The sequence below is a fragment of the Cenococcum geophilum genome, assembly GCF_001692895.1.
Source record: "Cenococcum geophilum 1.58 unplaced genomic scaffold K441scaffold_28, whole genome shotgun sequence".
Classification (NCBI taxonomy): domain Eukaryota; kingdom Fungi; phylum Ascomycota; class Dothideomycetes; order Gloniales; family Gloniaceae; genus Cenococcum; species Cenococcum geophilum.
In genome coordinates this window covers 719,097-731,994 of record NW_027137586.1, presented here as the reverse complement: position 1 = coordinate 731,994, position 12,898 = coordinate 719,097, and the positions used below count along the sequence as shown (strand labels likewise).

General features: G+C 37.6%; 1 protein-coding gene across 1 annotated transcript; it reads right to left on the bottom strand.

Moving 5' to 3' along the window:
- Positions 1-5,467: 5,467 nt before the first annotated feature.
- On the bottom strand, positions 5,468-6,239 carry K441DRAFT_148344 (uncharacterized protein). Its single transcript, XM_067640173.1, has 3 exons — positions 6,140-6,239; positions 6,023-6,060; positions 5,468-5,624 (listed from the first exon to the last, which is right to left on the bottom strand). Exons 1-3 carry the CDS (start codon positions 6,174-6,176, stop codon positions 5,529-5,531), a joined length of 171 nt encoding a protein of 56 aa, XP_067502656.1. The 5' UTR covers positions 6,177-6,239; the 3' UTR covers positions 5,468-5,528.
- Positions 6,240-12,898: the final 6,659 nt, after the last annotated feature.

The window sequence follows — 12,898 nt, the reverse complement described above, 5'->3', positions numbered from 1 at the left end:
ATAGTTATAGGGGGGGAATATTGGCTTCCTTTTTAAGCAGTGCTGTGGCCATTTGCTTATATCCGCCTATTATACTCTAAAGGCAGGCTATTTAGACCTTTTAGAGTAGTTTAAGGAGCGACTTAGGGGGGCCTTTCTTAGATTCCCTAATGGCCCAAATACTAGACCTATATATTATAGTTGGCCGGACAACTACTATATATAATAGACGTAACCTCTAGAAGTATAGGCCCTATATAGAATTAACGATCCTAGATAATGCGATATACTATACTTAGCCCTTATAGGCCGCTTATACCGCATATACGCTCTACCAGAGCTTACTATCTACCTATACTCCTAATACCCTTAGGCCCTAAACTAGTTAACCCCTAAAGCCTTAGATGTGGATTATATGCTAGAGATNTATANATTNGTTGCGTTTTCTTATAAAATGGATTAGCTGGTATTTCTCTAGTAAGAATTAGACTTTATATTGTCTTGCCTATTCTATATAGGTGTTATAAGTTTTCTCTAGCATTTTATAATTCTTTACGGCTAATAGCCCGTATATAATTAGGTTTATATTATTAATAAAGCCTATCCCTTAGGTCGCCCCTTCCTTAAAGGAGTTAAGTAGGTTACTTATAAAGAAAAGGAAGAGTATAGGCGAGAGGGGTAATCCTTATAGTATTCCTGTTATAACTGCGATAGGGGGGCTCTAGTATCCGCTAAAAACTAGTAATATTTCTTTTTAACCTATAAACCCTTAGATAAATTATATAATCTATTCTAGGAAGCCTTTTGCCCTAAGGATGTATAGGAGACGCTTATAGGGTACGTTATTGTAAGCGCTACTAATATCTAGGCTAAGTATTAATACTATAAAGTCCCTTCGCATTACCTATATAGATTTAATAGTGGTAATAAGTAGCGTAAGTGCTAATAGTGTTAAGCGGTTCTTTCTTACCTCTATTTAGCTCTATAGTAGTAAGGTGTGTTCCTTAGCCGTGTCTATTATGCGGTCCGCTATTACCTTTTCTAAAATCTTATTAAGTGTGTTTTCTAAGGCAATAGGGCGGTAGCTTCTTGGGATTAAATAATCTGCTTTACCTTTTTTTTTTAAGATAACCGTCGTTATAAATCTTCTAAGTTATAGGTAATAGCCTATAGTAAAGCATGCTCTGGCTATATCTATAAGCTAGGGTGCTATAAGTAGTCTACAGGTCTTTAAGGCCTTATTTAGAATCTTATCTAGACCTAGTACTATATTATTTAAAAGGCGGCTAATAGTTCTAGCTATTTCCTCTATTGTTATATCGCTGTTAACCCGTAGGCGAGTTACTAGTGCTTTACCCGTAATGTTACTAAGGTCTACTAAAGCTGGTTAGGGGAAGAACCTCTTTATAAGGATCTTTGCCTTCTTATTATTATTATTAGTGGCCTATAATTCCCCTGCTCTTTATAGGGGTAGTAGGTGAAAGTCTTTTACTAGTCGCCCTGCCTTTTTTTTTTTACCTATTTTGCTATAGCCTACAGGCCCTTATTATAGGGGAGGCTTGGGTTAAAAGTGTGCTTATTTATAAATTGTCTCCAGTTATTCCTTGCTTCTTTTTTTAGGGTATTCTTTAACTAGTTTCTTATGTCTTTATATTATCTCTTATCTTTAGGGTTATAGCTGTTTAAGTATTTTCTTCTTACTTATTGTTGGCTAGCTATAAGAACTACGTATTATATAGACTATATATATTGCGTATAGGGGCCCAGTCTTAAGACTAGGCAGTGCTCTTCTAGCCTATTTTTAATTGCTGCCTAGATCCTTTCTAGTCTTTGGTTAATTTCCTTAAGGGTAGCTAATAAGCCTCGCTTATTTAGTATTAGGTGGATTTCTTCTAGGTCTTAGAGTTATTATTCTACTATATTAAGGAAACTGTCTACCTTAAGCATCCTTATTGCGTATCTTTTGCTATTTAGTTACGCCTTAATATCTAAATCTAGCTATATCTGGATGGGGATATGGTCTAAGGTAAGTGCCTATTTTTCTTTAGGGTTATACCTTTTAAGTCTCTAGTATAGGCCTTCGTCTATAAATATAAGGTTAATTATACTTTTAGCGAGTCCTTATTACCATATAATTGCTTTAAGAGGGGTGGCCAGCTTAAGGCCTTAGGTGTCTATAGCTTTTAGTAGGCACTCTACCTATTATTTAGCAGCGACGTAGATACCCCCCTACTGCGGGTAGTGGAGGTTTATGTCTCCTAATAGGATAAACTCTATGCCTTTAGTTTTAAGTAGGCTTATTACTAATATAATATTCTCTGTTTATAGGACCCCTTTAACCCTAGGGTTATATATATTAATAATTTGTATCGGTCCTCTATATATCTAAATTATTATAACTATAATATCTAGATTAACTGCCTGCTATAACTATAAGGATAGGCTAATAGTCTTGCTAATTATAAAGTATACGCGTATAGCTGCTTTTAGTTTATATAGGAGCTAGAATTCTTAGGGGCAGTATATTAATTATATATAGGTATTATAGTACGGCTCTTATATAGTAAGGATATAGTGTTTTTCTAGGTCTAGACTGTAACGGCGCTATCGTACGTTACCTGCCAAATTCTGCTATATTCTGCCGACCTGTAATTGGCCCGCCTAAAGCTAGCGCCTTAGCGGCTTACCCTATATATTTGTTTATATCGGTCCTAGCGACCCCTTTTCCTTCTCTTTAGCTTAGTATCTTAGTAATACAGCATTCGTTTAAGCTTCGGTTTAGAGGTATTTGTTTAAGCTGTGACATTATACTAAGCTCTCCCTACCTTGCCTGGGAAGGCCTTAATAATATCCTACCCTAAAGAAACTTCGTCTACAACAACGCATTAACGCGCTATACTTAGACACTAAAACAACTCTATATTGCCTAGGAAGGCCTAGATAATATCCCACCTTATAAGCTAAATAGGACTGGACCTATACCCTCGGAATTAAAACTAAAGCGTATAATACTAACGAACCTTAGGAAGCTAATAATGGCACCTAAAGCAAGCTTATCTAAGAGAGCTGCCTCTACCTAAGAGGAACCTAAGATCCAATTGGGATCAGAAATCGAAGATAATAATAATGTCGTAAACATACGCGAGCAGATTCGCGCCCTTGCAGCTAGCTAGAAAGCTAATTATTTTAAAGCGAGAAATATATAAGAGACCCTATAAGAGATCCTAGAAAGCCTTACAGCCCTATAAAATAGCCTAGCTTCCCCTTTTTAAAGCCCTAGCTAACCTATTTACTCTACTAAATGTGATATACTAGGGAGTACGGATATAATAACGAAGTAATTAAAGTCCGTTAAGCTCCCTAACCCCCTACTACTATCTAACAGGATAGACCCTATCTTTAAGAATTAGAGGATTTAAGTACAAGGAAAGCTCCGCATTAACTATAACTATTTCCTTTTTAAAGAAGCTAAAATGCTCTACCTCTTTAGTCGAATCACTGGGGACGCCTAACGGCACCTTTAAGCCAAGTTTAAGGACGACTCCCCTATCTAATTTATATCTGTTAACGAGATAATATAGCACCTAGCGGCTATCTATATTAACCTAAATAAAGTATAGAATGCCCGTTATAACTATAATTACCTAATAATAAAACCAAACTAACCCTTTGCCAAATTCTAAACTTAATTCCTATACCTTATAGGAGAAGGCTAGGTTCCCCTTAAGAACTACTAATTAGACCTATATAATAAGCTAATAATCCAGCTATAAGAAAAGATNACTATAACCTTANATAACCTACTAANCTANNAAAGACTNGCAGCTTATTNCCTANTATTAGACTTAGAACTAAAGTAGATTAACGCCCGCCCTAATTAGCAGAAGTGACTCTATAACAATTAGAACTCGCTAGCTATACCTATAGAAGCTAGAGTAGGAAGATAAGTTATAACTACTCTTATACTAAAGGCGGTTATAACTACGCACCGGCGAGCCTTACCTAACTAGCTACGTACCACGCCATTAACTAGTATTTGCTATAATACTTTAATTAACCCTATCTTGGCTATGTGCTTTAACTATAATAAGTAAGGTTACTTTACCTTATCCTGCCTGGAGCTAAAGGATATAAGCAATATTAAGGAGATAGAGGAAGGAGAAACGTCTAATAAGTTAGGAAAAGAAGAACCCTAGGGAAAGACTCCCCCCTAGGGTACCCTATTAATCTTAAAGAGATTAATCTTAGTTAGTTAATAGGTGGAAAGCATTTTATAGTTTTATATATAGTATCTTAAAATAGATATAGAGTTAATATAACTACCCTTATTAATACTAGAGTAAATAGCTTCGCCTTTATAAATACTGCCTATATAAATAATGTTGCTAAGTTTCTAAATATAGAAGCTATCTAACTAGAGAAGCCTATCTAGGTAAAGGGCTATAACGGCTAAGCCGGTTGGCCCGTTACCCACGTCTTAAAGTTATATATNGCTTTTAACGGACAACGCTAATATAGTATCCCCTTTTGCATTCTAGACCTAGGGTCCTATAATATAATCCTTAGACAAAAATAGATGTCCTATTTTGATATTTAGTTAAATATATAAAAAAGACGGTTTGTCTGGCCGGAGGATAGACTAAAGTTACCCTCCTTTATTAGGGAGATCTAAACCGACTATAAGACACTAGCCGTAAGGGCTGACCCTACCTACTAGTAGGATGTCTAGGCCCGTGACCTAGCCTTTGCCTAAGAGGACGCCTGCTATAAAGCTAGAAAGAACTCCATACCAACAAAGATACTCTCCTAAAGCGCTACGTTTAAAGAGGACTCTATATACGGAAGCGGGACAGATAATAATATAGATAACGTTTAAATTGTATAGATTTAACCGTTATAGAAAAGAACGTATTAATAGGATATAAGGGATAACCTCTAAAAGATATAATAGGAGCTAAAAGGAGAAATAATAATGCTAGTACCCCGGAAGTCCCTAAAGTCATATACGCCCCTATTGTTAGTTAACCCCCCTACCGTAGATATTGCCGCAATTAGCGCTGTAGCGTTCTACTTTAATATATACCGGAAGGACAATAAGGTCTTTATAACAAGCCTNTATAAAATTAACCGAATTATTAATAATAGAGAGGAAAGGCTAGATAAGGAAACCGACAAGGAACTAGTTAAACGCCTTCTTCCTACTATTTATATAGGCTATAAGTCTCCCCCTTCGCTCCTCCGTCGTCGTCTCCCCCTTCGCTCCTCCGTCGTCGTCTCCCCCTTCGCTCCTCCGTCGTCGTCTCCCCCTTCGCTCCTCCGTCGTCGTCTCCCCCTTCGCTCCTCCGTCGTCGTCTCCCCCTTCGCTCCTCCGTCGTCGTCTCCCCCTTCGCTCCTCCGTCGTCGTCTCCCCCTTCGCTCCTCCGTCGTCGTCGCTATGGCGCCGCAGGCTATATAGCCCTGAGGACACGTCACCGGACGCAACCTCTAACCCAAACCAGTCTGCAGCCATCACGCTGCAGACGACCTCCACCACAACTAGTCTACAGCCATCACGCTGCAGACGACCCCTCTCCAACCTGTCTACGGCCATCGCGCTGCAGACGACCTCTCCACAACCTGTCTACGGCCATTACGCTGCAGACGACCTCTCCACAACCTGTCTACAGCCATCGCGCGCTGCAGACGACCTCCACACCTGTCTACGGCCATTACGCTGCAGACGACCTCTCCAACAACCTGTCTACAGCCGTCGCGCTGCAGACGACCTCCACAACCTGTCAACGGCCCATCACGCTGCAGACGACCTCCTCCACAACATCTGTCTACAGCCATCGCGCTGCAGACGACCTCCACAACCTGTCTACAGCCATCACGCTGCAGACGACCTCCACAACCTGTTACAGGCCATCACGCTGCAGACGACCTCCTCAACAACCTGTCTACAGCCATCCGCGCTGCAGACGACCTCCACAACCTGTCTACAGCCATCACGCTGCAGACGACCTATCCACAACCTGCCTACAGCCATCGCGCTGCAGACGACCTCCACAACCTGTCTACAGCCATCGCGCTGCAGACGACCTCCAACAACCGCTGTCATAGCCATCGCGCTGCAGACGACCTCCACAACCTATCTACAGCCATCCCGCCTGCAGACGACCTCTACCACAACCGCCACCACCGCCACAACATACCATACAATACCGCACTATAGGCCGTACCGCAGATGCGCAGATAGGGGTGGCTATAGTAGGGGAGGGAAGGGGGCCGGCCCGTGTTACTTTAGCCACGTTAAATCTAAGTGTATAGGCGAATTAGTTTTATACCTATACAAGACAACTTCGTGAAATTTTCCTATGGGAGTAGGTTTTACGTAACGAGGTTCGCCCTTATAAAATACCATTAGTAGGTTATTTTTAGGGAGAGTACCTATTAAATTACTAATTCCCTACCCATTTCTTTAGCAAGGAGAAGAGATAGGGTACAGAATAAAAAGTCGCTTTAGGGTAATTGGTAGCTGCTTCTAAGCTAGCAAGCTATTGTAACGCCTCTTATTCTTAAGTGCAAAACTATTTAATAAAAATCTTTCTTTTAGAGCGCTTTTTCTACTCTAGGAACGGCAGAATACGGCAGAAATAGATAAAAGAGCCAGGATTTCCTTAGTGCGATTTTCTTAGCATAAACTAGACCATAGTAAGCAAGATATCAGGACAAAACACTAATAGGCTAGGAGCTCCCCCTAGTATTTAAAACGGGCCAGAGTGTCCACTTAGCTACTAGTACATGTTAAGCTGCCTAGGAAGGATTCATATATATAGAACTATAGCGCCATAGCCTAGAGGCTGCATGTGCAGTATTATACGTAGTATAATACAACGGATAAAAAAAAAATAAAAAAAAATATAGGCTATAAGGATACATTCTTAAAGGCGGCCTTAGACAAGTTACCCCCCTACCAGACGTATAATTATAAAATTCAATTAGAGGCCTATAACTCGCTAGGCTATAGCCCCCTCTACTATTAATTAATGGATAAGCTAAAAGCAATAAAGTAGTACTTAATTGATAACCTAGATAAAGGGTTTATTAAGCCAAGTTAAGCCCCTTTTACTTCCCCTATCCTGTTCGTAAAAAAGCCTAATAGAGGCCTTTGTTTTTGTATTGACTATTAAAAGCTAAACGCTATTACTTAAAAGGACCGGTATTTTATTCCTTTAATTGACGAGACCCTTACACGTCTAAGCTAGGTAAAGATCTTTACTAAACTTAATATCCGCCAAGCTTTCTACCGAATTAGGATAGACCCTGCATCTAAAGATTTAATAACGTTCCGTACCCGCTATAGTTCCTATAAATATAAAGTTCTTCCTTTTAGACTAATAAACGGACCGGCTACGTACTAAAGGTATATAAATAACGTTCTTTTTAATTACCTTGACGAATTCTGCACGGTATACCTAGACGATATTTTTATATACTCAGATAATGAACTTAAGCATTAAGTTTATGTTAAGAAGGTCCTAGAAAGACTACGGAACGCGGGCTTATAAGTCGATATTAAGAAATATAAGTTTAGGGTAAAATGTATAAAATACCTCAGGTTTATTATAACTATAAAAGGAATTAAGGTCAACCCTAAGAAGGTAGAGGCAATCCGTAACTAGAAGCCCCCTTATATAGTAAAAGGAATCTAGTCCTTCCTTAGTTTTTATAATTTCTACTACTAGTTTATCTATAACTACGGAATTGTGGCAAAACCTCTTATATAACTAACTAGGAAGGACACGCCTTTTGTCTTTAATAATAGCTATATAGAGGCCTTTAAAGAGGTAAAGGATCGGCTTATCTCTTCCCTAATCCTTTATTACTATAACCTAGATCTTAAATTAATGCTAGAAACAGACGCCTCTAATAGGGTCGTAGCGGGAATCCTATTACAGTTACATCTAGACGGCGAATAGTACCCTATAGCTTTCTTCTTAAAGATAATAGACCTGGCTAAGTATAACTATAAAGTACACGATAAAGAAATGCTAGCTATTATTTAATTACTCTCCTAATAGCGCGTAGAGCTTAAAGGTATAAACTCCCGGATTAAGATATATATAGATTATAAAGCCCTAGAGTACTTTATAACTATAAAGCAGCTTATAAAGCAATAAGCCTAGTAGGCCAAAATACTCTCCTAATTCTTCTTTATAATTATATATCGTTCTAGTAAGCAAAACTCTAAGGCTAATACCTTAACCTAAAGAGAATAAGATATAGGACCCTAGGATAAGCTAAAGACCCAATATTGGACGCGCGCCCTCCTCTATCCAGAATAGCTTAACCTACAGATTTTTAAGGAGCTAGACTCCTAGTAAAACGAGCTAGCACTAATAGAGGAGTCCTTAGATAAGCTAATAGGGCTAATTAACCGCCTCCTAACTATAAACCGTATAGCTGACGCCCTAAGGGCCCTCCATAAATAAGCCGTAAAAGAAGACCCCAATTTTAAGACGGAGGAAGAATTGCTCCTATACTAGGAGCGGCTTATAGTCCTTAATGTTAATAATCTACGGACTAAACTAATCTACAAAGCTTATTACTAAGTCTCTACGGCACATACTAGTAAGAACAAGACCTATAAAATCATTAACTGCCACTACTACTGGCCAAGAATAGTTGCGGATATTAATTAATATATATAGAACTGCGAAGACTACCGGAGAGCTATAATCCCATAGAATAAGACCCTAGGACTACTTAAGCCACTCCTAATACTAGAGCACCCTTAGTAGTATATCTTTATAGACTTTTATAAACTACCTAGGGACCGTAACGGATATAATATAGTTATAGTTATAGTTAACTGCTTTGGTAAACGCCCGTTCTTAATTCTATATTATAAGAACATTAATGCTAAAGAGGTAGCCCGGCTATATGTCTATTATATCTACTAAATCTACGGACTACTAGATACTATTATATCTAATTATAGGCTATAGTTTATATCAGCCTTTTGGAATAAGTTTACCCGGATCCTAGGCATTAAGCTAAAGCTTTCTATAGCTTATCACCCCCAAATAGACGGTTAGATAGAAATTATAAATTAGTACCTGGACTAAAGGCTTAGGCCCTTTATTAACTATTTCCAGAATAACTAGTCTAAACTACTACCCTTAATAGACTACGCGCAAGCAACCCTACCCTATAACTCCATAGGGTTTGCCCCAATTCAGCTAAAAATAGGATACTTACCCTATATAAGCTTTAACTGGAAAAGGCTAGAAGAACCCTAGACTATATAAGAGAAGCTATCCTATACTAAGGCCTAATAGTACGCTAAATAATTGGAGGAGGCCTAGATAGTAGCCCGCGAGAACTTGGAAAAAGCTTAGAGGTTAATAGAACAGCAGGCGAACAAACACCGTTAAGAGCCCAATTTTGCCCCTAGCAATATAGTCTAGGTTATAATAAGGAATTAGAGGACTAAACGACCTAGCCGTAAGCTAGACTACTAGATGGCAGGACCGTATAAGGTTCTTAAGAAGATAGGTAACTTGTATAAGATAAAGCTCCTAGACTTAATTAGGGTTTACCCTATTTTCTCGCTAGATAAGTTACAGAAAGCTATAAACGACCTATTGCCTAGATAAAAGAACGAGCCTCCCCTACTAGTTTAAGTAAACGGTGATAATAAATGGGAGGTTAATAAAATATTAGCCTATAAGATAGTATGGGGAGCGCTAAAATACTATATTTAATGGAAGGGCTATAATCCTAATCTAACCTAGTACCCTACATGGAACTTTATAGGCTGCCCTTAAAAGCTTAAAGAATTTTATAACTAATACCCTAATACGCCTAGACCCCTAAAGTACCTAGATAAATGGATAAAATGCTAGTATAATAAAGATAATAAGTTACTAGAAGAATATAGGGATAAAAACGCCCTAAAGCCCTAATACAGCTATCTGCCAAATTCTGCTATATTCTGCCGTTTTNTGCCAGTACTATAAAATTTCAGATATTTAGGAACTTTAACCGCCGGTTAAAGTTGTCTAATTAGTTAGATCTGTGCTAAGACTTTTAGCGGCTACTCTTTCTAGCCTAGTGCTTCCACTTAGCCTATAATCGCCCTTTATACTTAGTCAGGACGGACTTATATCCCCTTTTATCTCCTTATCTTATATTTTTATAATCCTACGTTTATAAGCCTAGTGCTACCCTATTTTTTCTAACTAAGCCTAAGGGCAGGCTTTCTTTTAAANAGGGGGGNGATNTAACGGCGCTATCGCACGTTACCTGCCAAATTCTGCCATATTCTGCCGACTTGTGATTGGCCCGCCTAAAGCTAGCGCCTTAGCGGCTTACCCTATATATTTGTTTACATCGGTCCTAGCGACCCCTTTTCCTTCTCTTTAGCTTAGTATCTTGGTAATATAGCATTCGTTCAAGCTTCGGTTTAGAGGCATTTGTTTAAGCCATAATATAGACTATCTAGTAAGGGCCTTATAAGACGGTGGTTTATATTACCATAGTTATACTATATAATAGATAGGTAGCGGACCCCTAGTAAGGGTCCTTCGCCTCTCTATTATTCCTTACTTCTTCTATTTCTACTTTTTTTAGAATATTTAAAACTTTTATCTCTTATATNTATACCCTAGTTACTACTTATTTTATATAGAGCTTTTTATTCCCATGTCTTATATTCCTACTAGCGCTTTTATATTTAAATCTGTTATTATCTCTAGTTCTTCCCCTATTCTTACTAGTTAGCTATATGCCCTTTAAAAGTTGGCTATAAATGTTATATTTACCGCATTAAGTCTAATTCTTAATTATTTTAGTCTTAAGCTTACTATAGCTGTCCATAAGGGTCTTCCTATAGGGCGTCCTTTCCCTTATATCCCCTATAACCCTTATATCCCTATATAGTCTAGTAATATTGCGCGGCGTCGCTTCTAGCCCGTTAAGGCTTAGGATAGCTAGCCTAGCCCCCTAGTATTAAAGGTAGGAAACGCTAGAAAGGCACCTATGCCCCCCTAGCTTATCGTCTATTGTTTCTATTTATATAACCTAGTATATAGTTATTCCTATAGCTGTTAAGCCCTTACCTTTTATCTCCTATATTTAATGCAGTCTTCTCTCTCCTACGCCTTATATATGCTTTAGTGGCAGTTTACGCATTTTATTTAGTTTTAATTTAAGTAGTGTCTTATATTATAGGGGCCTATATAGTGGCCGTAGCATACCTATACTACGTATATGGATTAGGTATGCCCCTATTATATATAGTAATAACATTATTTTAGGCAGAGTCTATAGTTATAGAGCCTTACGTTGTATATAAGGCTATTTACAATAATACCTTTTTAAATAAGGAGTTTTTGTATTCCTAGTATATATATACTAATAATAAGGGAGCTATATATTTGACTAGCGTTTCCCTAGCAAGTCTCTAGCGACCCTTATATTCTTTTATTATTTTTATTATATACTTAGTTTATATTTTCCTATTAAAGCTATTAAATTTAGGTAATCTTAAGTCCTAGTATAAGGCGTTCCGTTTGTTTTACTATCTTATATATAGTTGCTATATTGTCCGCCTAGCGTCTTTTTTCTACCCTAAGGCTTAGGGGAACCGCTAGGACTTCGACTAGGTAATCTTTATAAAGTACTTTTATGCTAATACGTTCTCCTAGCCTATCCCCTACCCTAGCGGCTTGTTCCTTTACCTATTAGTCCCTTAAGGTAACTTTAATGTCTCTGCTCCTAAGGTGTTAGACTATAATAGCGTTATAGACCTCTTTACGAATCTCCGTAAGGACTTCTGTTTCTAATTATTTTCTAAGCCCCTTTGCTTTTTCTATATTTAGTTATATTATAATTATATACCTAGATATTATCTTTAGGGGGGTAGGTTCCCTATACTATAGACGCGTAGCTATAGCGGCCTAGGTGCGGTTTGCCGGTAAGGAGGGATTTTATTTATTTTTAATTTTACTTAGCTATTAGAGGATTTAATTAAGGGTTTGTTAAAGGGGTGCCTAAGGTTTACTAAACTAGCGGAGCTATTCTGCTAGCTATATTAGTTCGTTATAGCTAATGGTTATTTCCCCGTAACTATGGATACTAAACGCGTCTAATAGGCTTTATATTTTATTAAATGCCTTCTTAATAAAGGTCTTTCCACTTTATAGTGTAGTATTTGCCCGTTCTTATTATAGAGGGCTATTGCTAGGCGTGGTTCTGGTGGATACGCGCGAGTATAAACTACCGTCGTTCGACGTATGCCTCCCCTGCAATGCATACATCTTAGGGGGATTCTCTAGGTATTTTTTAGGGTTTTTTAAGTTGGTTTTAGTCTTTTTGGGCCGGGTGCAGTAAGAGCTTCTTTAAGTTCTAAGCTTAAATATAAGAATAACCCCTAGATAGTAGATATAATAAAAGTAATTTAAATAAGGAAATAGTAATATAATAATATTATACTTACCAAATGCGAAATCTATAATAATTGGTTATACTATTAATAGAAAATAGTAATCCCAAATTCCAAACCCTTATAATTTAAGATACTCGAATTTATATATAACTCTCCTATAATAGAATATCCTAGCTATATAAAGATATATAAGATAGTTTAATAAGTATATTATTAGCCTATAATATATAACTATATATGGAAATATATCCGAGTATATAGAACGTATATGCGTAGAAAGACTTCTTATGTAAAGAAATAAGGAGTACTTTAACTATTGCCCATCTTAATGCAAAGATGGCGTAATATCTTAATTAACTTTATAGTAGACTTGCCTAATAGCAATAGATTTACGAATATTATAGTAGTAGTTAACCGCCTTCTAAAAATGCGATATATAATTCCTATTGTCGGGAATAAGGCAAGTTGCCGTCACGTACGGCAAAC